Source organism: Drosophila innubila (genome assembly GCF_004354385.1).
Source record: "Drosophila innubila isolate TH190305 chromosome 3L unlocalized genomic scaffold, UK_Dinn_1.0 0_D_3L, whole genome shotgun sequence".
Taxonomy (NCBI): Eukaryota; Metazoa; Arthropoda; class Insecta; order Diptera; family Drosophilidae; genus Drosophila; species Drosophila innubila.
In genome coordinates this window covers 13203608-13226611 of record NW_022995376.1, presented here as the reverse complement: position 1 = coordinate 13226611, position 23004 = coordinate 13203608, and the positions used below count along the sequence as shown (strand labels likewise).

The 23004-nt window shown below is 38.0% G+C and overlaps 1 protein-coding gene across 1 annotated transcript in view; it reads right to left on the bottom strand.

Annotated features, from left to right (window-relative positions):
* Positions 1 to 204: 204 nt before the first annotated feature.
* Positions 205 to 23004, bottom strand: part of LOC117787660 (MOXD1 homolog 2) — a 129234-nt gene continuing 106434 nt past the window's right edge. Inside the window, exons 6-11 of the mRNA XM_034626238.1 lie at positions 22782 to 22977; positions 16440 to 16609; positions 16174 to 16336; positions 13942 to 14077; positions 5337 to 5505; positions 205 to 737 (exon numbers count right to left, since the gene is read on the bottom strand). Coding sequence (XP_034482129.1) covers positions 420 to 737; positions 5337 to 5505; positions 13942 to 14077; positions 16174 to 16336; positions 16440 to 16609; positions 22782 to 22977 — 1152 coding nt within the window. The 3' untranslated portion in view covers positions 205 to 419. The remainder of the gene's footprint in view (positions 738 to 5336; positions 5506 to 13941; positions 14078 to 16173; positions 16337 to 16439; positions 16610 to 22781; positions 22978 to 23004) is intronic.

Below are 23004 nucleotides of genomic sequence, written 5' to 3'. Positions count from 1 at the left end.
TTTTGAAATTTTTTTTACTTAAAATACGTTAGAAAAAAATAATTAATAATTTACTAAATACTAGAACAAAAACAACAAAATGTGTGCGAGACATGGCATAAATAAACAGAGGAAACAGCAGGAGAGGGCGGGATCTGTGGGAGTTTCTTTCTAGCTTATTATGAATAATTAATAGTACTTTCATAGTTTTTTTTTATCATTACATTTTGTTCTGCTTTTTGTTGCATTTTTTGTTGTTGTCTGTCTATTTTGTTTTGTAGTAGGATTAAGAGCTGTCATTTATAGTTATAGAGTTGTAGTTGCCTTTTTACTGTTTTGTTTAGATTTATATATTTATGTATATAGTGTAGTTAGACGGTGGTGCCTGTGCTGCTGCTGCTGCTGCTTTTCTCTGCTCTGCCTGTGCATGGACCTGCTCCTCACGTCCTTAGCATTAGGAGCAGCCACCAGGATGAGGCGCCCAGCCATAGCAGACAGCTGGAGAGCTGTCCACAATTATTCTTGGTGGCACCACTCAGTCCACCATGGCCATCTGTCGCCGAGCTGCGACTACTCCGTGCCGCGCCCTCGATAATGTTGTTGTTGTCCAGCTCATGCAGCACCGGCAACTCGCTGAGATCCGCCGACGGCGAGGTGCGCTCCGTGATGGGCGCATAGAGACGTTTGGGCTTGCAGCGTTTGTGTTTCTTATACGTTTTGGTTACATTTATGCTGTAGCCTTCGAGAAACTCGGAGCGCTGCAAGAAAAGTAGAGGAAATGGATAAACATTAGCGTTACTTTGGCTTCTAATAAATTACAACATTAATTAAATACCACAAAACCACAGAAAGAGCGAGAGGAAATTAAAAAGCTTATTTATGTCTTTTGATATTGTAATAGAGTCTTAAGAGATGAAAAACTTTTCTTATGTCCTTGATGCGTACGTATATGCTTTTAGTTATTCTTATTCAAGGATTCTGAGCATTGAAAGTTGCTTGTTAGAAAATAAATTCTAGCTCGGACAAGTTGTCAAGTTGTCAAGCTACGTAAAATCGTAAAAACAATGCACTTTTCTGTAAAAATATAAACTTTCTACTTAAAATTCAATCTGGTATATTCTTTTTGAATATATATTGAGAGAAAACAAATAAAAATTAATATTTTACTTCAAAGCATATAATGTTTTTATATATTTAAACTCATTTCTTTAATGTCTAGCTAAGATCTCAGTTAACTTAAATACATTTTGAAGTAATATGTATTAAAGTGGATTTAAAATTTAATATTATCTCTCAAATAAATTATAAATATTATTAATAAAACGATAGTCTGTTTGGGAATCGTTTCAAGCTCGTTCAAACTTATTTATTATCCATAACCGAGAGGGGAATATTCTCCAGGTGCGAATATTCAATTAAAACACAGTCGATTCCAAATTAAATTATGCTCAAGATAGGTGCAGCAGCTATGGCATACGATTGCCATGATTAAACATACTTTATGCCGTCTAGTCTAGGATCTGATCTCGCTCTCTCTCTCTCTCTCTACTCTGATTCCCTTTTTCCAGGCGCAAATCCACAACACCTACATAAATTCCGAGCGCAATAACTAAACAATGAAGCCATCAGATTTCTCGTTTTGCAACACTCCTGCTCTCGGGAAAATTTTGCGTTTTAATTACGCTGCATAAATTTGTGTTTATAAATAGGTAATGGCAATGGGGATCTGTGGATGGAACTGGACTGAACTGGTATTCTCGCTTCTGGCTGTGGTTCTCCTTCTGTTCCTGGCTGTGTTCAGGTTTGGGTACGGGTTCGGTTTCGCCATCTTTCCGGGCTGCGGTCAAATATTTTATGGCAGTCCAAAAAATCTAAATCTACTCTGAATGTCTGCATTTGTGTAGGCGTGGCAGAACTGGGCAGGGGGGCGGGGGGTGTTGGGGGCGTGAGAGACTTCATAACGAGTGTTTACTAATAATATTATGCAAATCGTGCGACGGGGCCAACGTTGAAATCAGAAATCAGGCAACGAACGGTTCGTTTGTTTGCTGTTTGTTGTTGTTATTCTTGTTGTTCTTGTTGTTGTTGTTGTTCTTGTTGGTGGCTGTTGAATTTTTCAAAAGGCATTTTGTAAAGCGTTTTATGCCACCTCCCAGTCGATCCTGTTCCGAGCTCATTCCTATCATAAAATATAACGCAAATGCTTGACAGACATTTGCAGGTGTGTTTGGACAGTTTATATGCTGTGGTGTTTGAGGTTGTTGTCTTGTTGTTGTCGTTGTCGTTGTCGTTGCCACCAACAGAGACATACATTATAATTGAAAAGGAATGTACGAAGAGTATGTTAAGGTGGGCAGTAAAATTATAAAATGTACACATTATATAAATATATGCATAAATTTAAAGCCTTAATTGCCCTGCTCTGACCATGACTGAGCTTTAAGCCTCGTCTATCCCCATATATCCTATAGATTCCCGTTGGGTTCTGACTATGCTAATTAGCTGTTGCTGTTGCTGTTGGTGTTGCCTTTGGAATGGGCGTTGATTTTGGGAACTGTCCATTTGTCCATTTGCCAGCAGCTTTTTGATATGCCAGGCGTTTGCCAAGTATGCTACACCTTTTTCTCTTGTTGTTGTTGCTGTTTTATGCTAATTAGTGTTGCCAGGCAATGACAAAATGTTTGTTGTTTTTGTTTTTTATTTCTTTTTATTATTATTTTTATTTTGTTTTTAGGCAGGTGCAACTTTGAAATGGGTTGCGCCATGGAGTTTTAAGGAAAATATAGAAATTCATCATATGTGGATACTATTTAGGGATTAGAAATGAGTTTGTTGCTAAATTGAATAAAGTTTGTAATGAAGGTTGAAGTGTTTGCTTCAACAATATAATCCGCAATTTAATTGCAGGATTAAAGCGTTGACCCTATACGCAATGAGATGAATTCGAAAACAGGGAAAACAATTTGTCGTTAAATGTTTGGTATTTATATTACTTTATAAAAAAATAGTTTATTATACAGTAAAGAAAAAATTCCAAAGCTACAAATAAGAGTGATTTAAGCAAATAAATTAGATCACTTTAAGCTGAACATTAATTTAACTAGAAACAATTTGACTATAGTAACACTTCGATGCTAAAATGAATGCTTATTGTATTAATTGAATTTTTTATTTCAAACTTTCATCAATTAAACTTGCCAATCCAAAAATATTCTTTGAAGCTCAAAACACAAAAAAAATGTAGATATGTGTCGTTACAAGAATTTAAAGCTGAACCACAAATGAATTACTTGATTTATTTTAGATATTATAGTTCGAACAGAATGCATTTTCTTCCAATTTCTATTCTTATCCCAGTTTTTTCTTGTCCCGGAACTAGGCCTTCCAGCTCAACGGCTTAAACTAATCAGACATCTTATTTGGCAGCTCTTTTGCTTTTCTCTCTCTTTTCTGCGTTTATTTTAGTTTTTCCTGATTTTTTTTTTTGTCAGATTCATTAAATGGGCCAATTTTTTTTTTTTAGCCTCCGTAAAGGTGCTTTGTATATTTTAACGGTAGATTGAACGGCTTTTACCTTTCAATCTGCAGCTGCTTCACATGTTTGCTCATCATTTGCCTTGGCAAGAAAAAAATAACTATTTTGTCGCATGGCTAAACGCTTTTTTTCTGCTTCGTATTTTATTTTATGCACTCTCTGGTTGCTAATTTGGACGCTGCGAGGGTTTATAAATTCAATGGGCCTGTCAGAGAAGCCATCAGATGCCTTGGGGCAACCTCAATGAATTATTGACTTGATGGTTGAAAAAGAAGAAGCAGAACAAAAAAAAAAAAATAAAAGGAGGCGAGTGGGAGTGGGAGTGGCAGAGCGAAGAGCTGAAATGGCCAACAACATTTAACTCAATAGCACGGAAAATCGATGACAATTCAAGCGTTGATAATTTTACTTGCCACCAGCCAGTCAATGGCATAAAAATGGCAACAATTTCCAAGTTAAGCAATTTCCTACAATTTTCCAGCGACTAGAAGCATGCTCATATGGGAGCATTCATTCAGTCAGCCAGTCAGTCAGTCAGTCAGTCAGTCAGTTTGTCTGTTAGTCTGTTAGCCGGTTGGACGAATGGCTTCAACTTTAAACCATTGGACGGGACGTGAGTTAGTGTGGCTGACGTTCAGGCAGCTGGCTAGCGACTTGGTTTCAGTGTGTGACCCATTAGAATGATCGTTGTCGAAGTTGTACGTGTTCCGTCTGATATATGTGACCCGAATGGGTCTCCATAGTTCTCCATCGAAGCTTTGGCTTGCAGCTTGAGCCTCGTCTGGTCTGGTCTGTGTAAGTGGCGCTAACAAACTCGAATGTTGGCCATAGCTATAGATGGAGAGTCGGCCGGCCAAACCAGCCACCAACTGCAATTGATTGCACTTTATAACGTGCGGTTTCCGGTAGACATTATCCGCTTTGCTGCAGCCACATTATCCGGGCTCTCAGAGGTGGTCCGAGAGGAGGGTGTGTATTCGGTAACTGCTGGGCTTGGATGCCCCTAATGTCTTTTGCCCATACTCTTCACAATGAATAAATGAGCACTTGTCTAGGATCTACACTTCTCTCCTTTCTCTCTCTATCTATCTGCGTGGCATGTTGCATAGTGTGGGTGAGTCCCAAACCAAATGGCAGCAAGAAAAATTATCCCAGATATTGTCTAGCAATTTAGCTGATTAAGCTGATGGATGTAAAGCAGCGCAAGCAGCGAAATGTTGCCAGCGATTAGAGACTAGATAAAATAGAGACGACAAGAAAAGGGTTAATGCGATTTCAACTGTGACAGCAGCTTGCGATGGTCATTCCTTTTAGTTACATTTAACCTGACTCTGGGTATTTCAAATCTGACCTACAGTTTGCAACATTTCCAACAGACGTAAGAAGATTATGTTGCAAATAAATGCAAGATGTAATATAAATAGATAGTAAGAGCATTTATACTTAGAACATATTCTATTTTCATTTTCATTCGTTTGCATTCTTTTTGCAAGGTGAAGTTGTATTAAAATAAGACTTATTTAAAATATAAAATATTTTTAATGAATGTTCTTGTATTTAAATATTGGTGTATATATCTAAAAAAATATTAATTAGATTATTAAAAAGACTGTTTATCAGCTTTTCATATTTAATATTTCCTCAAATTATTTTGTTTTTTTTTTCTATGTACAGAATAAGTTGTCAATGCGTAGGGAGTCTTAGCTTCGATTTAAAAATAAACTACTATCCATTGGCTCAGTTTCTGTCTCGTTACATTTTTTTTTTTCGACTTTCACTTGAGTAGACTTATCGTGAGCATAAATCGAAGTTGCTTACTCACCGGCACCGCATGATTCTTGGCTCCCCAGCAGATGGGCTTAAAGCTGCCTTTGCGTGTGGCCTCTTGAAATTCGCCAAATTGATTTTCCCAATCGTAGGATATCAGACGTGCCTCCAGAGTCATGCCAGCCAATTCGGGCGGTGATGAAATCAGCACGGGATTTGAGTCGCTGCAAAGAACACACAGAAGAAGAGGAAGAAAAAAAAAAAGAAGAGAGTCAAAATAACATTATTAACTTTATTATTATTGTCAACTTTGATTAGGACTTAAAATTTATTACAGCCCCAAAAGGCGCTTTGCCAGCAGATTTTCAAGTTCTTTGCTCGGGGGTAGACGCTCAGGAGTTGGAGGTGGAGTTGGAGGGAGGGAGGGTTGTTCAGTAAGTTGGTAAGTCGGCGTAGATTTACGCCGGGATTTCGATAGAAGAGACAAGTCAGGAGACAGACGGTCGACGAAAAACTTGAGCTAATTAATCTTTTAGATTTTCATTTGTGACGCGTCAAATACGTTACTTTTTGGTATGCCAAGGGTGACGCGGCCAAACGAAATAAAAACCGCACCGCACACCGCGCACCGCACACCGCATACGAATAAAGAAGAAATTGCAGACAAAGAAAGGGCCAGGACGCAAAGGCAGCAGGCAAAAACCCAACAAATGGGCCAAAAGTGTAAAACCTCAAAGCATTTGGCTGACTGTGGCAATCAGTGGCGTTGTGGGAATAACTTTAAAAGGGGAAAACTGTGGCCACAACTGTTTGCAGAAGGTGCTATGACTAATGAGTTTGACTTAGCCAATCATTTTCTTTATTTTCTGTTTGTGTGTGTGTGTGTATGTGTGTAGGGAATTAAATTGTGTAGCTTATGCAGCTGTAGCAACCCTCTAAATACAACTGTTTGTGGATTTACAATATTTGTTTATGCTTTTTACATTTTATTTTGATAAATTTAAAATTCATCTTGTTTAATGCCTGCATTTATCATGCTTATACGAGTCTTTAGATGTATTTCGTTTTCAGTTTCTTTGTTTGTTCTCGCCTGATCTTGTTTATATATAGAAAAAAGTTTATTTTGCCTTAATCGGATTTATCGTTCATTATTTGTTTTATTTTTATTTTATTCGTTTTTTTTTTACTTTTCTCATAAGCAAGAATTACCTAATCAAAGTTTAGATTTTTTTAAGTTATTCTTTACTTGCTACATGTTGTCATTGATTGTTTATCTATTGTAAAATTGCAAATAGTTTGTTGCTACGCCTCTGCATCTTTCGCGCAATATAAATTCCTTATATATTCATTTCATTTCATTTCATTCATTCATTCATTCATTGCAGCCATTCATTCATTTCGCTTCGTTTCGTTTCGTTAGCCCGCTCTATGATTGCCTTTCAGCCCCCCTCTGCAGTCCCCTCTCCAGACATAGACATCTTGCCGTTCGTCTCGACCGCCCTTACAATTAGGCTAATTAATTTTGTTCTTTGCCTGGCATTACGAAAAATGTTGCTTTAATTTTGTAGAACACCGACGCACACACAGACACACACACACACACACATCTACACAATAGCATGAGGAAGAAGAGCAACAATAAAGCATCAGGCAACGCACATTTTCTTTGTTGTTTTGGTTTCTGTTTCCTGTTTTGACTCTGTCTCTCTCTGTGTGTGTGTGTGTGTGTGGCAGAATCCTTTGCAAGCCGCAAACAAATCTCTTTTAATTAATTTATGATTCCACTCAATCCGCATCGAGGGTTGTCTGATATCACAGGGTGGTCCAACGTGTTGGCTTGACTTTGGGTTCTGTTCAGTTCTGTTGTGTTGTGATGTGCAGTGTTGGGTTGGGTTGGGTTGGGTAAGTGGCTGTTGCAGCATCGAATGAGAGCCACAACAATTTGCGGTTGGCAACACGAAAAATATTAATGTCTGCGGATTGATGGCAACCCCGCTACCTCTCTCTACCCTGTCGATACTGATATGGTTGGCAAACCACCCACAAGACTAAAAACTGGCCACTTGTATGAGTCCCGTGTCCTTCCCCTGCTGTTGTGTGAGTGTATGAGTGTCTGTGTGTGTGTGGTTCCGTCCGGTCCATTGTACACCGTACGGTAATAGTAATAATAATATATAAAATAAAATATTGCATTCATTCCATATGTCCATATGTCCAACTTTGTCCTGTGTCCTTTGTCCTGTGTCCTCTGTATGAACTGTGTTCCGTGTTCTGCTTCCTGTGACTTGCATACTTGTATCTTTTGACAGGCATCTCGTCCCCGTCCCTTCCCCCTTCCTCACCACGCTTGTTGGTTGCTGTTTGCGGTTTATTGAGCGAACCGTCGCTCGACGCGTTACTAATATATCCGGGCACCGCGTGACCGTAACCATAAGCGGAACCCCAACCCCTCCCACACGCTTTTCATACTTCATTCCCTGCATCCGTGCAATGCGACGAGTATAATAAATATAAATGCACTGGAAACGCACACAGCTGTTGCTAATGCTAAAAGGCAAACTGGCAGAGCATAGATTATACTGATCCTGCCCCGCCTCCCTTGCCCGCCTCCCGCATCATCAATCGCTTGACGCCCGACGGTTTAGTCTTATCGCTGTTGACTTCATTGGCACTCAGTATAATTAAAATTATGAGCCAACAGCAACAGCGGAACAAAAGCTGTGACTCCACTTTGGTTTGGCATTGTTGATTATAGAATCCAATGGCTGCACACGTCACAATGCACATATCCGCAACCTCAAAAGCCCCCAAAATTCATATTTGGCCAGGGCAAGGGATGGGTTATTGCCATGAAGGGCAATAGGGTCTAAGCCGTACAGCGAAGGGTGCTGCCAAATGGCAAATGGCAATGTACAACTTACAATTGCAACTGCAATTGCAACTGCTACTGGCAACTAGCAACCTGCAACTGCAACTGCAACTGCAACTGCAATGCGCCTTCCAATGGGTTTATTTATGTAGCGTTATGACGGCTGCGATTTCCTACTGTGTATCTGTGTGCATTCATCGTGCCTATATGTATGGGTGAAATTCAATTTTGAACTGCCATTGCAATTGCAATTGGCAGAAATGGCCAGCAACGGCTAAAAGCAATGTTCATGTTGATGACAAATGAAAACTAAAATTGCACAAATAGGCAACTACTATTGGCCAACAGTGCGAGTACAACGGATTTAAGTGCTCTTTCACTCCCGTCTATGGCTATTTGAAACGATTTAACCAGTTAAGACGACTGCTATGAATGATAATGCAGGAATAATTGAAAAATACGCCTAAGATTCATCTACATCTATGATTTATCTGTTGGCCTGTCAGTTCAAATTGAGTTTGGACAAGTGATTAGATTTGAATGAACTGCAACAGATAATTCAATTGGTCTGCAAATAGTAAGCAGTTTCTTGAAGTCTTAGTTATTTAAGATCTTCGTTATAGAAATTTACATGTTTTAAACAAAACACAAGAAGCTTAAATAGGGTTTAATTATGAAAAGTTCTCATATAAAATTGAAATGTAACTCGAAAAAAACTAATTTAATAGTCAGCATGAAAATTCTTAAATATTTGATGAGCTCGTGGTGATTAGTTTATTAAAAATCTTTTGATATTCTTAAATTCAATTGGATTATCGCTCATTAAATGATTTGTTTTTTTTTCTCCCAAAATTCATTAAGGATAATAAAACGAGATGAAGGAATAAATGACCAGAGACTAAAAATTCAAACTACGTGCTGTAAAGCAATTTGATAGCCTTTGCCATTAACAGATAAAAAGGAAATATAAAGGAATGAAAGCTGAAGGAAAAACGCATCAATCGATGAAAGTTGGTTGTGTAATGAATGGAAGAAAATGTAAAACAAGAAGTCATAAAGTAATAAAGGATATCAAGCAGGATATCGACGCCTTAATGAGCTTCTTCAGTGTAGGTAAATGACGAAAATATAAAAACGAAAATAAGTATAAAGAGCGATAACTTTATCAGTAATAAGGGCCTTTAACAATTAACAAACAACAACAACTATACAATGAGGCCAATTGCGTAACAGAGTGCAGAGTGATATAGAGTGATAAAGAGAGAGAGAGCGAGGGAAAGCAGAAAGAGATGGAAAAAGAAAGAAAGAGTCAAAATAAAGCACACAACTTGAATAATTACTTTGATTTTAATGCTGGGTCTTTTTTTTTTTCGAAAAAGAAAAAAAGGCACACTTCCGAAACACACAACACACACACACACACACAGAAACGAACACACATACAGATGAGCGTACAATTAAAATTAATTTTCGGTGCCATGGCAAGTGCGTAAATTGTGAAAACCACTATCACATTATTTGGGCCGTGGAAAAAATGAAGCCACGGCACAAAATCAGGCAACAAAACCCCAAACGTAAAACGTAAATTAAGCCAATAACTGTTGGGTCGCCTGTGTGTGTGTGTTAACGTATGTGTGTGTATGGGTGGTTGGGCGTATGATCAATGAAGCACAACCAGTAGCTGGTCAGTGCTTGCCCTGCCAAACGGACAGATGGACAGCGGGACAGAGGGACAGAGGGACAGATGGACAGAGGGACGGACAAGAAGAGGCTCCTGTGAGCTGGCTGCATTGTGCTTTATGTCCTTGGGTCTGAGGCCAGTCCTGGCCTGGTTGGACGCACGCTAACGACTTCAATGAGTTTTGCATGACGATGACGATGACGATGACGATGAGTACAACATTGCCTGTCCTCTGTTGCACCACACTGCAATGCCCAGATCTGCCCTTCGGAGTCATACACTGCCCTCTTGTGTCCCCTCCTGATGTGTCTCGACCAACAACCCCATAACTTGTCCATTTGAGCTGCCTGCTCGTTAGTGTGTGGGCTGGTCAATTGAGCCACAGTTGAACTGCAAACAATTTTTGGGTGTATTCGAGTTGCCTCTTTCCCCAATCCTCAATCCACAATCCTCAATCGACTATCCTCAATTCGAGCTCTGAGCTCCGAGTAAGTCCGTGCTGCGTCATTGTTGCATTGGCGTAGTCGCAAAATCCGTGCGTATCAAATTAAATTGAATCTCGACCATAATAATCAAGTCCTACAAGGTTGCGATGTTGGGTTAGAAGGTTGTCATGGCAAGTGGCTTATAATTACATTAATACCGGACCTCATTCGATCAACCTCTGCATCATTAGCTTATCATTCAGGACATGACAAACGGTTGACCAAATTGCACATAAAGGAAACCTTAACTCACTTTGGATATTGCATGGTCTATTTAGTTGTAGCATGAAGCACAATTGAAATAGGAGCTGCATATTAGAGTTTCTGTTTACAATATTTTTAATATCGGTTGACTTTATTGAAAATTACTAGATATAAAAAATTTATTTTATTATTGAACATTTTCTCTGTCTGTTAAAGTACAATTTCCTGCAAGTTTGCTTTGTTGCAAATCACTTATGATAATGCTTCGTATTTATTTATTTAATAAACAGTTTGAAAATCAGTTGATATTGTTTGGTCAACAGAATTTATTCAAATTTCAAAAATCTACAACAATTGTAATCCTCGAATTGAGCTCAGTCTATTGTGGTATTTTCTAGTTTTTGTCGTTGTTTAATTAAACTTGAAGCGCACAAGCGGTTTTGTGGTCCATCTAGTACCAAAAACCAGCCCCCAGTTTTAGATCAATGCGCTTTCCCCTTCCGCCTGTTCTACCTTTCATATTGTATTGTAGTTGCAAAACAACTATGGCAATTTCATTATTATCATTGTTGTCGTTGTTGTTGTTGTTGTTGTTGTTGCTGTCGTTTTTGGGTTTTCATTATGAATTTTAATCCTCATATCGCATTCGCACTTACGGCTCAGATCCAGAGCCAGAGACAGACACTGGCCACCGACCGAACCGCACCGAACCGAACCGAACCATTAAGCGCTACAAAATTGCAGTAGCCATAATAACTGACCAACAGTAGTAGCAACAACCAGAACAACGATTGCAACAACGCTGCAGGCCTTCATGCCATTGTATAAAGCAAACAATAACAACAACAAACGCGTGAAGCAACAACAAAAACAAATTCCAGAACGAGCCATAACGACAGACAATTGCAAATGACTTTATCAATTCATGTCGATTTTCGGTACACGCAGTTCAACTTGCCTCTATGTGTGTGTGTGTGGGTGTGTGAGTGTGGGTGTGTGTGTGGACGAGTCAAGTGAACATTGTATGGCCGTGTCAGGACAAAAAGCCAGAGTATATGGCAGGGCCTCACAATCACTTTCAACAACAACAACAACAACAACAACAACAACGACAGCAAACAATGACGACAACAACGGAACAACAATAAAGGACGAGAGTGCCATGAAGGCGATGATGTTGCTGTGACTCTGTTGGGGAAATGAAGAGGAAAACCGCTGAAATGTAGCCGAGATATACATCGAAGAGGGCTTCTCCACAAGATGATCTAATGTGCGAGCACTTAAAAGCCATAAAAATATCTTGCGGTCAAGTATTTCTATAGCCTGCAGTTCACAGACGATGCACACACACACAGAAGCTTATTGAAGCTTAAAGCTTAGCTTAGTGGTGTAGAGCTTTCCATGTCAAAGTGCACTAATACGTGTGCAATTATTAATGCAATTGTTGTGTTGAGTTTAAGCAAAATCAACTCGATTTAAGTCCGTATATTGAAGTAGTTTTAGAATTATACATTTGTCTTTTCAGTAATATTAATTACGTCTCTAATATTTCAGTTAGATTTTCCAATCAGCTAATTTCAAACTCTCGCCTCTAACCCCAATTAACCACAAATATATCAGCAATTTGCCATTTTTGAGCTGTTTGTATAGCCATAAGCTGAGGTTCATTTATTTAACATTAACATTCTATACATGGACTTAACAGAAACCAATCAAATCGCAAATGTTAAGCAACACTTTGGTCCCCCTTTTAGAGCAATACTTCGTCCCCTTCTTTAATAACTCATTTACTTGGCAATGTTTCCGTTTGTACCTTTCCCCAATGCCTTAATCTATTTATTTCGATTACTTTGATTTGCGCAACGGAAGATGTAGAAGAGGAAAATCCGTAGCATAGAAAATTATCTTTGATTTTGACTTGACCGACGCTCTTGTGTCAATAGGAAGTGATTAATAGAGCGTGCCTTCTTCGAGTACAGTCAACCCTCAAATACCTTTCAATTCTCCGCCCATTGAACAGCAGAACGAGCACAAAATGAATCTTGTGACTGGTATTCAGGTTTAATTTCGACTAATTTTCAGCGAACGCTTTAATACAATATTTATGCTCTCCCCGAGGTGATTATGCCCGACCGCATTTGAATTGGCAGCAGTCGGGGCAGACTCAGAGTCAGAGTCAGAGTTCTATTCAGGGGTCAAGAGCTGTCGAGCTGTGGAGCATCCTGAATGAACCTGAACTAAACTGGCTGCTGTCTGTTTGCTTAACACTTGGCGTTAATAGAAATCAATATTTTCTAAATAAAACGAATCTCTCTGAGGTTGTGGCTTTGGTTAGCCTTCGCTCCGATTGCATTCAGCCATGTCTCGTAATTTATTTTTCCACATTCACAATTAGAACGCAATGCGGAGCAGTTCATTTTCCAATTGTTTGTTGGGCAAATACTTCAAACTGAGAGAGCATACCTAATGAATCCGTCCAACATCTACTCTCTCCAATCGAAAATCTCCAATCTCCATTTTCCACTCTTCGCTCTTCGTCTTGCCAGACTCTTCAGTTGCCGCAGTTGTGCCTGTGCCGGCTGCGACTTCGTTAGGTGATTTGGTTATGCAACAACATCATTAAATCACCAATTACTTTAGTCAACAGAGGAATAAACCAAATTTCCTTATACACAAGACCGAATGTCGAGTGGCGTTAGTGGGTGCATAGTATACTTTGCACACAGAGAAGCCGTGCACAGTGGGTGACAAAGTACTATATTGTGAATAAAATATTTTACTCTTGAAATAAGTGACTTTAATTCAATACTTATGCTATTGTTGAAGCTCCTAAAAATATGCTTCACTTATTTTTGAGCTTCGGAACAACATTTCAAAGTCATTCAATTGAGAAATAATTGATTTGAATAGAAACTTTTGTGCATAGTCTATTGTAAATATCAATTATTACTAAGACTTTGAATTACTCATTTTCAAATCAACATGCAGTCAATCAATCTTAGTTAATGTTGTGCTATAATTTAAAATAATATGGAATATTATGGATAATATAATCGATATATTTAAAATTTATTTGGGTCACAAATTTATCAAGAATTTCTTGCTGTACATTTATTAATCGATTGTATATTGTATTTCATTTTGTCAACTGTCTTGAGTCTTTCAGCTGTATATTTTGCCTTGACTTATTTAATGTTCCTATTTCTTTCGTTTTTTCTTAGTTAAATGTCAATTTTCATTTGGCTCACCATTCGATATTCACTCCCATTGTGTGGCAGCCATTGCAATAGCTTTCGGCTGTATGGTGGACTTAATGTAAATTTCAGCACACAGACACACACACACAAATGTATATATGTATATATGTGTGTGTGTGTGTGTATGTGCGTATATATATATAAAAATTTGAGGGGGGACTTACGTTGCAAGTTGTTCGATACCAAGAGAATGCAACACTGTGGGCAGGCTGGGTAGTGAGTGACACGTTGTCAGTTTCTTTTGGCGTGGATAGTAAAGTGTCAGCACGGTGCAGCTTTCTTCCTTCATTGTGAGGCCACCTGTAAAGGAAAGCGAGCAAACGAAATGCATAAGAAATGTAACGGAAACAAAAAACTCAAAATAAACATAAAAATTAAAAAAAAAAAAAAGGGAAGAAAAATTGAAATAAAAGAAAAATATCGCACGGCTGACAACACACAAAATGCAAAAATTCTCAACGGATCTCTCGTCGTCACCGTCTCTGTCTACGTCGCCAGTCAGGACAATTTCCTGGCTGGCGGTTGGCTGGCCAGGTAAGTTGTCCCGTCCATTCCGCCAGTCTCTACCCCAATGACTCGTCGCCTCACTGGCTATGAACAAAAGACAAAATTAAGCGGCCGTTGGCAGTTGGCAGTACAGCAGCAGGCGCCATCATAATAATATTCCGCAAGACGACATTGATGGAAGCCGGCTGAAAGATGTAGGACGCAGGATACAACAGTAGGAGCATTGAGCATCGCCATCGTCATTGCTATCAACATCCTCATCCTCATATTCATCCTCGTCGTCATCGTCATCGCCTTTGCTTTATTTGAGTTGGGAAGCTTTATGTTTTCGACGCATACGCCTGACTGCCTGTTTTACTGCTCAGCTCTGCATGTCTATTCCTATAACTGTCTATCTGTTCTATCCATCTGCATCTGTGTTTGTTTGTGTATCTGTGCCTCCCTTTAGTGCAACGTCGTTAGATTTGTCTATTACAACTGTGTCTCCATAGAGTTGCACTCAATTGTTGCCGTTGCGTTCATTCACTTAGTCTAGATTGCAGATTGTGTGTGTGTGTGTGTGTGTGTTAAATTTGTGCAGCAAACAAGAAAGTCAAATTTACGTTAGGTGTCGTCTCCCTTTCCCCTCCCCCTCTCACTACCTCTCTCTGTCTTTCTTTTCACATTTCTTTTCTCTTTTTTGCACTGTTCTATTAAGACTGCTCGCTTGGAATGTCTGACCCGAACTGCAAGTGGCCATCTGGTGAGTATCTTTGGAATGTGCTTCTATCGACAAAGCATTTCGATTCTATTCACTAATCATTTCTTCAATTGCAGGCTAGTAATTATCTGGTTTACTTATTTTTAATATTATTTAATATATATTGGAAAATAATGTTTTTGAATTTATTATTGTAATAATACTATGAAAATTATTGTCCTACTTCACATTTATTAAGATTTTAATTGAAAAAAATAGAAGATTTTTAAATAATTATAATCAGATAGTTGATTTTTCTTCCAATATTAATTCCTTACTCGTAGTATGAAAAATTTATAATTTCATCATATCATTTTTTCAAAATTAAATGCCAATGAAAGCTGATCTCTTCTATAATAATTGATATATATAGTATATCATGTAAATGTAAATATATAATTTTTAGCGACTGTTTTGATTTATCGGCATACCCTGTATTTACATTTGATTACAGCATATCTGTTTTCCGCTTTTTTGTTTCTTTTAATTTAAACTGACAATAGAATGGTATACACCTTGCAATTAATGTGATCAAGTCTGATTTTGTTGTCTATTCCTCTCTTTCAATCTCTAGTTGCTGCCTTTTAAGAGCATCAATATGCTCCTTGTTTCTCTCATCTGCCTGTCACATTGTCTACTTTATTGGAGACTTGCACATCAGTCAGTTAAGTAATCCTCCCTCGCACATTCACTCCTTGTCTTGTCCTTTCCACAATACAATGGGACTGTCCCCCAACTCGCTTCACACCTGGCCGTTTCGTGCTAAGTGAAATGTTTCAATGTCTTGGTTTATGTATTTTACAATGAGGTCGCCAGCAGCTCCTCCATGACTGCATCTACTGTTCTCTTGCTGCTGCTTTTTCAGCTCCTTTCGTGTCCTTTTTTTTTGTACTGTATGACGGTGCCTGGTTCGAGTTCTGCACTTGGTCCCTTCTTCACTTTACTACTGACTGCCGCCTGTCGCATATCGTTTGGCTGATTTAAATGTGTCATAACGACGACTTGCCTTTTTGCCCGTACGGGCAAACCATTGAAATTTTTGCACTTTTGCGCACGACAATGGCGGCTTGCAATTTTCTTTTTTATTTACTCCACCTATATTTTAGTTCGCCAGAGAGGAAGTGGGGATTGGGTTGGATGTAGCACTTACCCAGCGTAATTGCCTTTCGTGACGAACTGTCATAAATGCATTCGGCGATGAGTCTATCGCCGGGCATGGAATGCACCGACTGTGGCAAACGTCGAAAGTCCTGATAGGCCACATCTATATTGCTGTCGTGTGCAATTGGCGGAAGCTCCTCGGTTTGTCGTATCTGCAAAGTTAGTTTGCTCATTAGCATTTGGCTTTAACTCCCCATCGCAAAGCGCTCTATGCAAATAGTCAATAGACGAGGAAGAGAACTGGGACTGACTCACCTGACGCAGTTTAACCTCCTTGCCGATTTGATGTGTGCGCATCATGACCGCAAAAATGTTGATGCCCTGTGCGGGGAAGGCATAGCCGGTGCAATCCTCAATGCATTGGCCCTCGGATATCACGCGTTTCTGTCCCGGCGGTATAATGTGGCGCCAGTTGGGATCCATGCCTGTAAGGTAACACACACAAACACATATAGAAACAGAGTGAGAGTCCGTGTGGAGAATGCTTTTAATTAACGCTTTCGAGTGGTGCGAAGTGAGCTTCATCAAAAGCTCAGTTGGTTAGCACGACATGAACAATCACCTAACATTACCCCGCCTCCCATTGGGGACTCTCCTGTACCCAGACCATATCCTATCTATGGCACTTCACTTGCTTTAGCTTTGAACGTTGATTTTTTAATTCGATTTGGCGTAAAACGTGTAATTACATTTTAATTGCTGCTTTTGATGTTTGTTAACAACTTTGTCAACGCTGTCAACGTAGACCGAAAACCACGAGATTCAGTCTTCATCTTCCTACTCAATTTGCAATCTTTTTGTCTCTTAACGTTTACTTCGTTTTTTTTTGGCAATCAAATTATGTGTTGGCCCTAACTAAATTTGGTGTATGAGTGTCCAACGTTGCCCCAATTAGTTAAATGTTGTGGAATATTGCTCATACGCCGCCTTGTACGAGCACATCCCAATACTTCCCACGTTCATATGCAATTAGGGCCGCGTGTTGTCTGACATGTTAAAAAAATATTTGAAATTCATGTCCTATATATACATATATCTTTTCCACTGTTTGGCATTTCAATTGTTGTGCGTGGGTGTCGTGTATGTATGTGTGTGTGTGTGTGTGTGTGAGTGTCTGTTGAGGGTTGTGAGTATGCCAATCAAAATACTCGCGGAAAATACTTGGCATTGCTGGAAAATCCCTTTTACTCAGCGAGAGAGAGAGAGGGAGAGAGAGAGACCAGCTGGCAATTGATTTTTATTGTAAATCCGATCGGGCTGTTTTCTTGTTCTTGTTTTTTGTTTATTGTAAAATCCATTTTTTATGGTAAAAAGTATTGCATGTGTGTGTGTGTATTTATGGCTTAGTCATGCTCGGTTAGCAACATTTGCAGGAAACATTGGAAATGACATACGAGTTGATTGCATTGCCGTAACACTCAGGTGTGTGTGTGTGTGTGCAGGTGTACTCTGAGGAATGCAATTTTAATAGCATAGAAATGATTTGATTGTGTAAGTAAGAATCAAATATAAAATAGCGTAAGTATTATACTGAATTTTTTATACAATCCCTTTTCAAGTATTTTATATTTCTTATCTTTTAAATTGATTTCATTTTTTAAAATTGGACAAGCTAAGGAGCTAAATAACTAAACAAAAAGATTATTATGTAAGTTAATTTGTGTAAGAATTTTGTTTTTTGAATATCACCTATTTATTTAGAGATACACATATTACATCAATTAAAAATGTCTGCCTAATTAATTCAAATACAGTTAAATTTATTCAGATGGAAAATGTTTTACTGCCCCAAATAATATGCTATGCATATTTCCATGAAATTGATTGGTAATTGTTATTCGGAAATGAGAGTTTCCGATTTTAGCACGTATACATATTTAGGCTACGCATATATTACAATTAAAGCTTATTTACTTATCTCAAATATCAATCAAAAATTTGTTTCGAGTTATTGACACATCTCTGTCGGCCCAGATAACAATGTGTAAGCCCGGAAGGCCATTAGGATTCGGTAAATAGGCCTTCACATAATGGTCTAAAATGTCGTTTCGATTTTTGGTTTTATCAAATGTGATTTTCCCGAAAATTCGATGAAAGCCATAGCCAATAGCCAATTGCCAATTGCCAATAGCTACAGTTATCTGTGTTGTCCAAAAATGCTAATCAAATTGTCAAAATAAAAAAAATAGAAACTGAAAAAAGAACTTTAATTGAATTTTTGCAGCAGCTGCGCGTGTGACACAAATTGCCATTTAAAATAATTAGAAAAGTTGCCGCCATTTTTGATACAGTCACCAATTTGCATTGGCATTGCCGTGTGGCAAGTTGCAACCAACCATCGGGTTGCTGTCAACGTGGCGTGTGGCAAATGCAACTGCGTTGCCAAATTAAGGCCCCTCTAAAACCTACTCTCCCCCCTTATTGCATATACTATACCTTGAATGTTGAATGCAGAACGGGAGCGTTAAATATCGATTTGAAAAATATGCAGTTATGAATTGTTCACTGTGTTCAGAGTGTCGTCTGGGCCAAATCAAATAGAAATAGAGCCACTATCCCTTCGGCCTCCCACCTCAGCAACCAATAACAAACCTCCAAACCTTAAATCAACTCCCACTCGTTGCGTCGCTTTGGCCAATATTGAATTTGATTTAATGAATGGAAATTGGCAAAAAGCATCGAAAGAGTGACGCATAGATACAGATACATAGCGACTGTAATTTATGTGAAATTGATTTCGCTTTTATTTCTCCTCAAAAAATTAAAGTCATATCCTTTTATTTTGAAATATAATAGCTTATTTCTTTTGTAAGCCTAAATATATATTTTAATAAAATTATGTAAATTTCCAGAAATTTTTGAAATTGAAAGAGTTTGACTTCGTAAATAGTCAAAATATTATGCATATATTTTTCTCAGAGTCACCATAAATTCAGCATCCAGCATCTGGTCAAAACAAAACTTTTTTCGCTTTAATTTGGCAAACTTTGATAAACGCGCATGAATTGTAATTTGGAATTAAATTGATGATTTTACTCACTGGACGCGCTTTGGCAATATTTGCTAGATACTTTTTATAAGCCTCCCCGCCTCCTATGTTCCCCTCTCTCTCGTCCCCTCGGCTTGTTGATTGATTTCGTTGCATGACATTTTATAAAATGTCCAACAAAAGATAAACGCGACGAGCTATTTCAAAGTTTTAAAGCCAACAACGCATAGTTAAAATTCGTGCTTGTAATTGAAAATTGATTTCATCGACATGATGACCATCATAATGATCATTATCGTCAACAACAGGGGAAAATGCTTGGCTATGAAAATTAATAGAAATAATATTCAGGGCAAATATGCAATGCAAATTTGTATAAAATGCTTAAAATTACGAAAAAGATTTCCCCCACAGACTGTGACACATTCATTTGATACACAAAAATGTGCCAGCAATTTAAGAGATTTATAATATTTAAATAAATTTATTGCAAATCATGCCATGGCTATTATATTCGATAAGGTTGTTGGGAAAGCGACAGGAATAAGCGAAGTTAATTTTTAGTGAAAAAATCTTTGATATCAGCTAATAAACTTGTAAATTGGTTTTGGAATACTTTTATTTGAGTAATCTGCTTGTTACATTTCGCGTTTTAAATCGGTATACAAAAGATAAATTCGATTGCTATCATTAAAACTCTTTATGATTTTTTTATATATTTTAATAAATTTGCTCAACGAACTACGAATTGGATAATCGCTTTTAAATTAAAGACACAAAGCAATATATTTTCTATGTGTATTTTTCTGAAATTTAAAAAACGTTTTGTCACCGTTTTAGTACTTCTTTTGTTTTGGCTTTTGTAAAGCAAATAAATGGTAGCATTTCGATAAGCTGTGAGTTGTTCGATTATAAATCCCATTGGGCTTAACAGGCTCCCAGACTCATTTGCCTCAGACCTTCTGCCTCCAACCTCTCCAAGGTGCCATAAAAATTCGTGAAGCCACAGAAACATTAATCAAAGCAGCATTGCATACACCAGGGCGCTATATCAATAACCAATTAAATTGAAATTAAATTTTGCCACACGGCCGAGAGAGGCAGCACAGAGGAGATGGACACAGATCCACAGACAGACAAACAGACAGATTGAGACAGAAAGAGAGAGGGAGAGTGAGAGTCGTACAGGAAGCGTAGTATTTTCGCAGCTACTTATGCGTGTGGGTCTCGGAAAAAGCTTTGGCATATCCTTACCGCCTTCCCCTTGTTTCCAACAGCGAACCAAACCAAACGTAATTCAATTTGTAGCGAGCCAGGAAAATGTTGCCAAACGTTTATTTTTATTTTTTAATTTTATCTATAGATTGAAATATATATGTATTTTTTTATTTATTGACTGCTGTGTGCTTGTATGTGTTGTGTTGTGGTATGCGTTAAATTTCAATTAAATATTTCAATAGCATTTCGAACTGTTGCCAACTGGGAGAAGCAACGAGTATAAGCCATAATCTCATTGCATGACGCGACGACCCCCAAAAAGAATAAATTCCATTTTCATTTCTTTATTTCGCTTAGAAATCGCACTGTACTCATATCAATATGTATTAATCTACTTTTGCTACTCCGGAAGTTTTGGCAACACCTACTCAAAAAGCATCGTCGAGAACGTGCGGCCAGTGGAGAGGGAAAATCAGTGGGAGTTTGGGGGATTGGGGGTTGGGGCTGGAATGATACCTTCTTCCTGTATGGCTTATTCTCCTACTTCCTTGCTTGCTACCGCCCCACAGTCCCAACTGTATTGGCCATGTCTCTGTGCGGTTGTAACAAAGTTATATTGGTTTGCGTGACTATGAACAAAAGTAAAATAACAATTACAACAACGACAACGACAACACAGCGGCCACAGTGTGCTTCCCCTCCTGCTCCCTCTCCTTCTCATCCACCTATCCTCAGCCTGGTGGCCACAAGCAAACACAAAAACCAAAAGAAGCAACCAAAAACCATACCAACAGCAACAATAACAATAAGAAATAGATGAAGCAGTAGGAGGTGAGTCAAAATAAAAAGTAGGATAAAAAAGAGAAGTAGAAAACAAATTGTAAAGTGAAATTAGTATTTTAGTTATCCTGTGCTCAGGCATACGAATATAAAGATACATCTATATATATATATGCATATAAATACATATGTATGTATAGATTTGCATTTGGCAGGAAAACTTGAAAATTTGTGGAACAGTTTGGCATAGGCAGGTGTGTTGTCAGAGTTGTATAAAATGCTCATGGAAGTGAGGTTACGGTAAACTATACTATATGAACTCAAAAAGCGCTTAAGCAGTTGGAGCACATAAATATTATTGGAAGGGTTTGTGAAGCGTGGGTTATATGAGAAGTTGTCGAAAAAACTATATAATTAATTGTGTAATAATTTATTGTTAATAAAATCTAAGCAATAAAAAAATTTTAAAATTTTTTTTAAGAAATTTGACAAAATTTTAAACTTATTGTATTTAATTAAATGAGATTAAATTTTAAATTGAATACACATGCATAATACTAAAATAATAAATTAAGATATTTTGTTGAATTGTTTTCAAAAATAGTTCTCAGCAAAGACAGAGTAGAAAACACTTGGTTCATTTCAATTTCTTTCTATTTTGTAATCAGAATAATATGTAGTAAGAAATCCGAAAATACTTTCACAAATACTAATCACCTTTATTCCTAAAATTTCCATACTATTCCAAATAATAGGCATATAGCATGATAAGAAACACCATTAAACGTTTCTATTTGCATGATTCCATATTTACAGAAGTAATAATAACTTTATTAAACCCGTTTTAATTGCAACTTTGGTCAATAACTTTATGTTGTGGCCCTCGTTGCTGTTATTGAATTTATCCATTTGACGCATTTCCATCCCTTTGGATTGGAATATGCCAGTTCAATAATTAATTGGAAAATTGAATACCTCAAAGTTTTCGATAGTCATGCAATGGATATGCATTAGTTATTTATTAATTTGCTGTATGCGTGCACTGGCAAGCACTTCATAATTAATAATGTATTGGAAAAAATCGCTTAACAAATTGTCGTTGTTCTGGTTTACTGGCCAAAGGATAGTAGCGATGGCGGACACACTTGATAAGCAATTAAAAATATATATTTTTCTATTGTTGAAAATTGTGAATAAAGTCTGGGACGGCTAGACAAGCTGCATTGTTGTTGTGCCGTCAGGACACACACCTTTAGCCAGAACATAAAACTCATAAGCTTTTGTTTTACTAGCCACCAATGCGGCGGTTGTCAGTTTTCCAGAGTTTCCTCCGTTTCGCTTTGCCCCTAGCTGCCCCTAGTTCCCTAAAGCTTGAGCAATTCCCAGTGCTGCTTTTGGTCTCTGCAATCTCATAAATTCCCTGACATGAGTTGCATATATGGATGCTATACTCCCGTCGCATAAAATATATATGTGTATGTGCACACACAGAAATTCATACCGCACAGCTGCAGTCAGACCACACACACACACACACACACACACATATGTATACCCACATTGTGAGAGAGTTATATCTATGTTCTATGGTGAATTCAACCCATACTTACCGATTGACAATATGCCAGCGTCATTTGGTCGCAGCACGTGCGTAAAGTAGATTTTCAAACCAGAATTATCCGCCATTTGTCTGGCATGCAATTGGGCAAAGTCCGGCTTCAAATTGTTATAATGGGTCTCCATTAAATAATATTTGGCCTGTCGCGACTCAATCGGGTAGCCCGCTTCATGGGGATACGTAAAGCCCTGCAAAACAGAAAGGACGTCGAATGA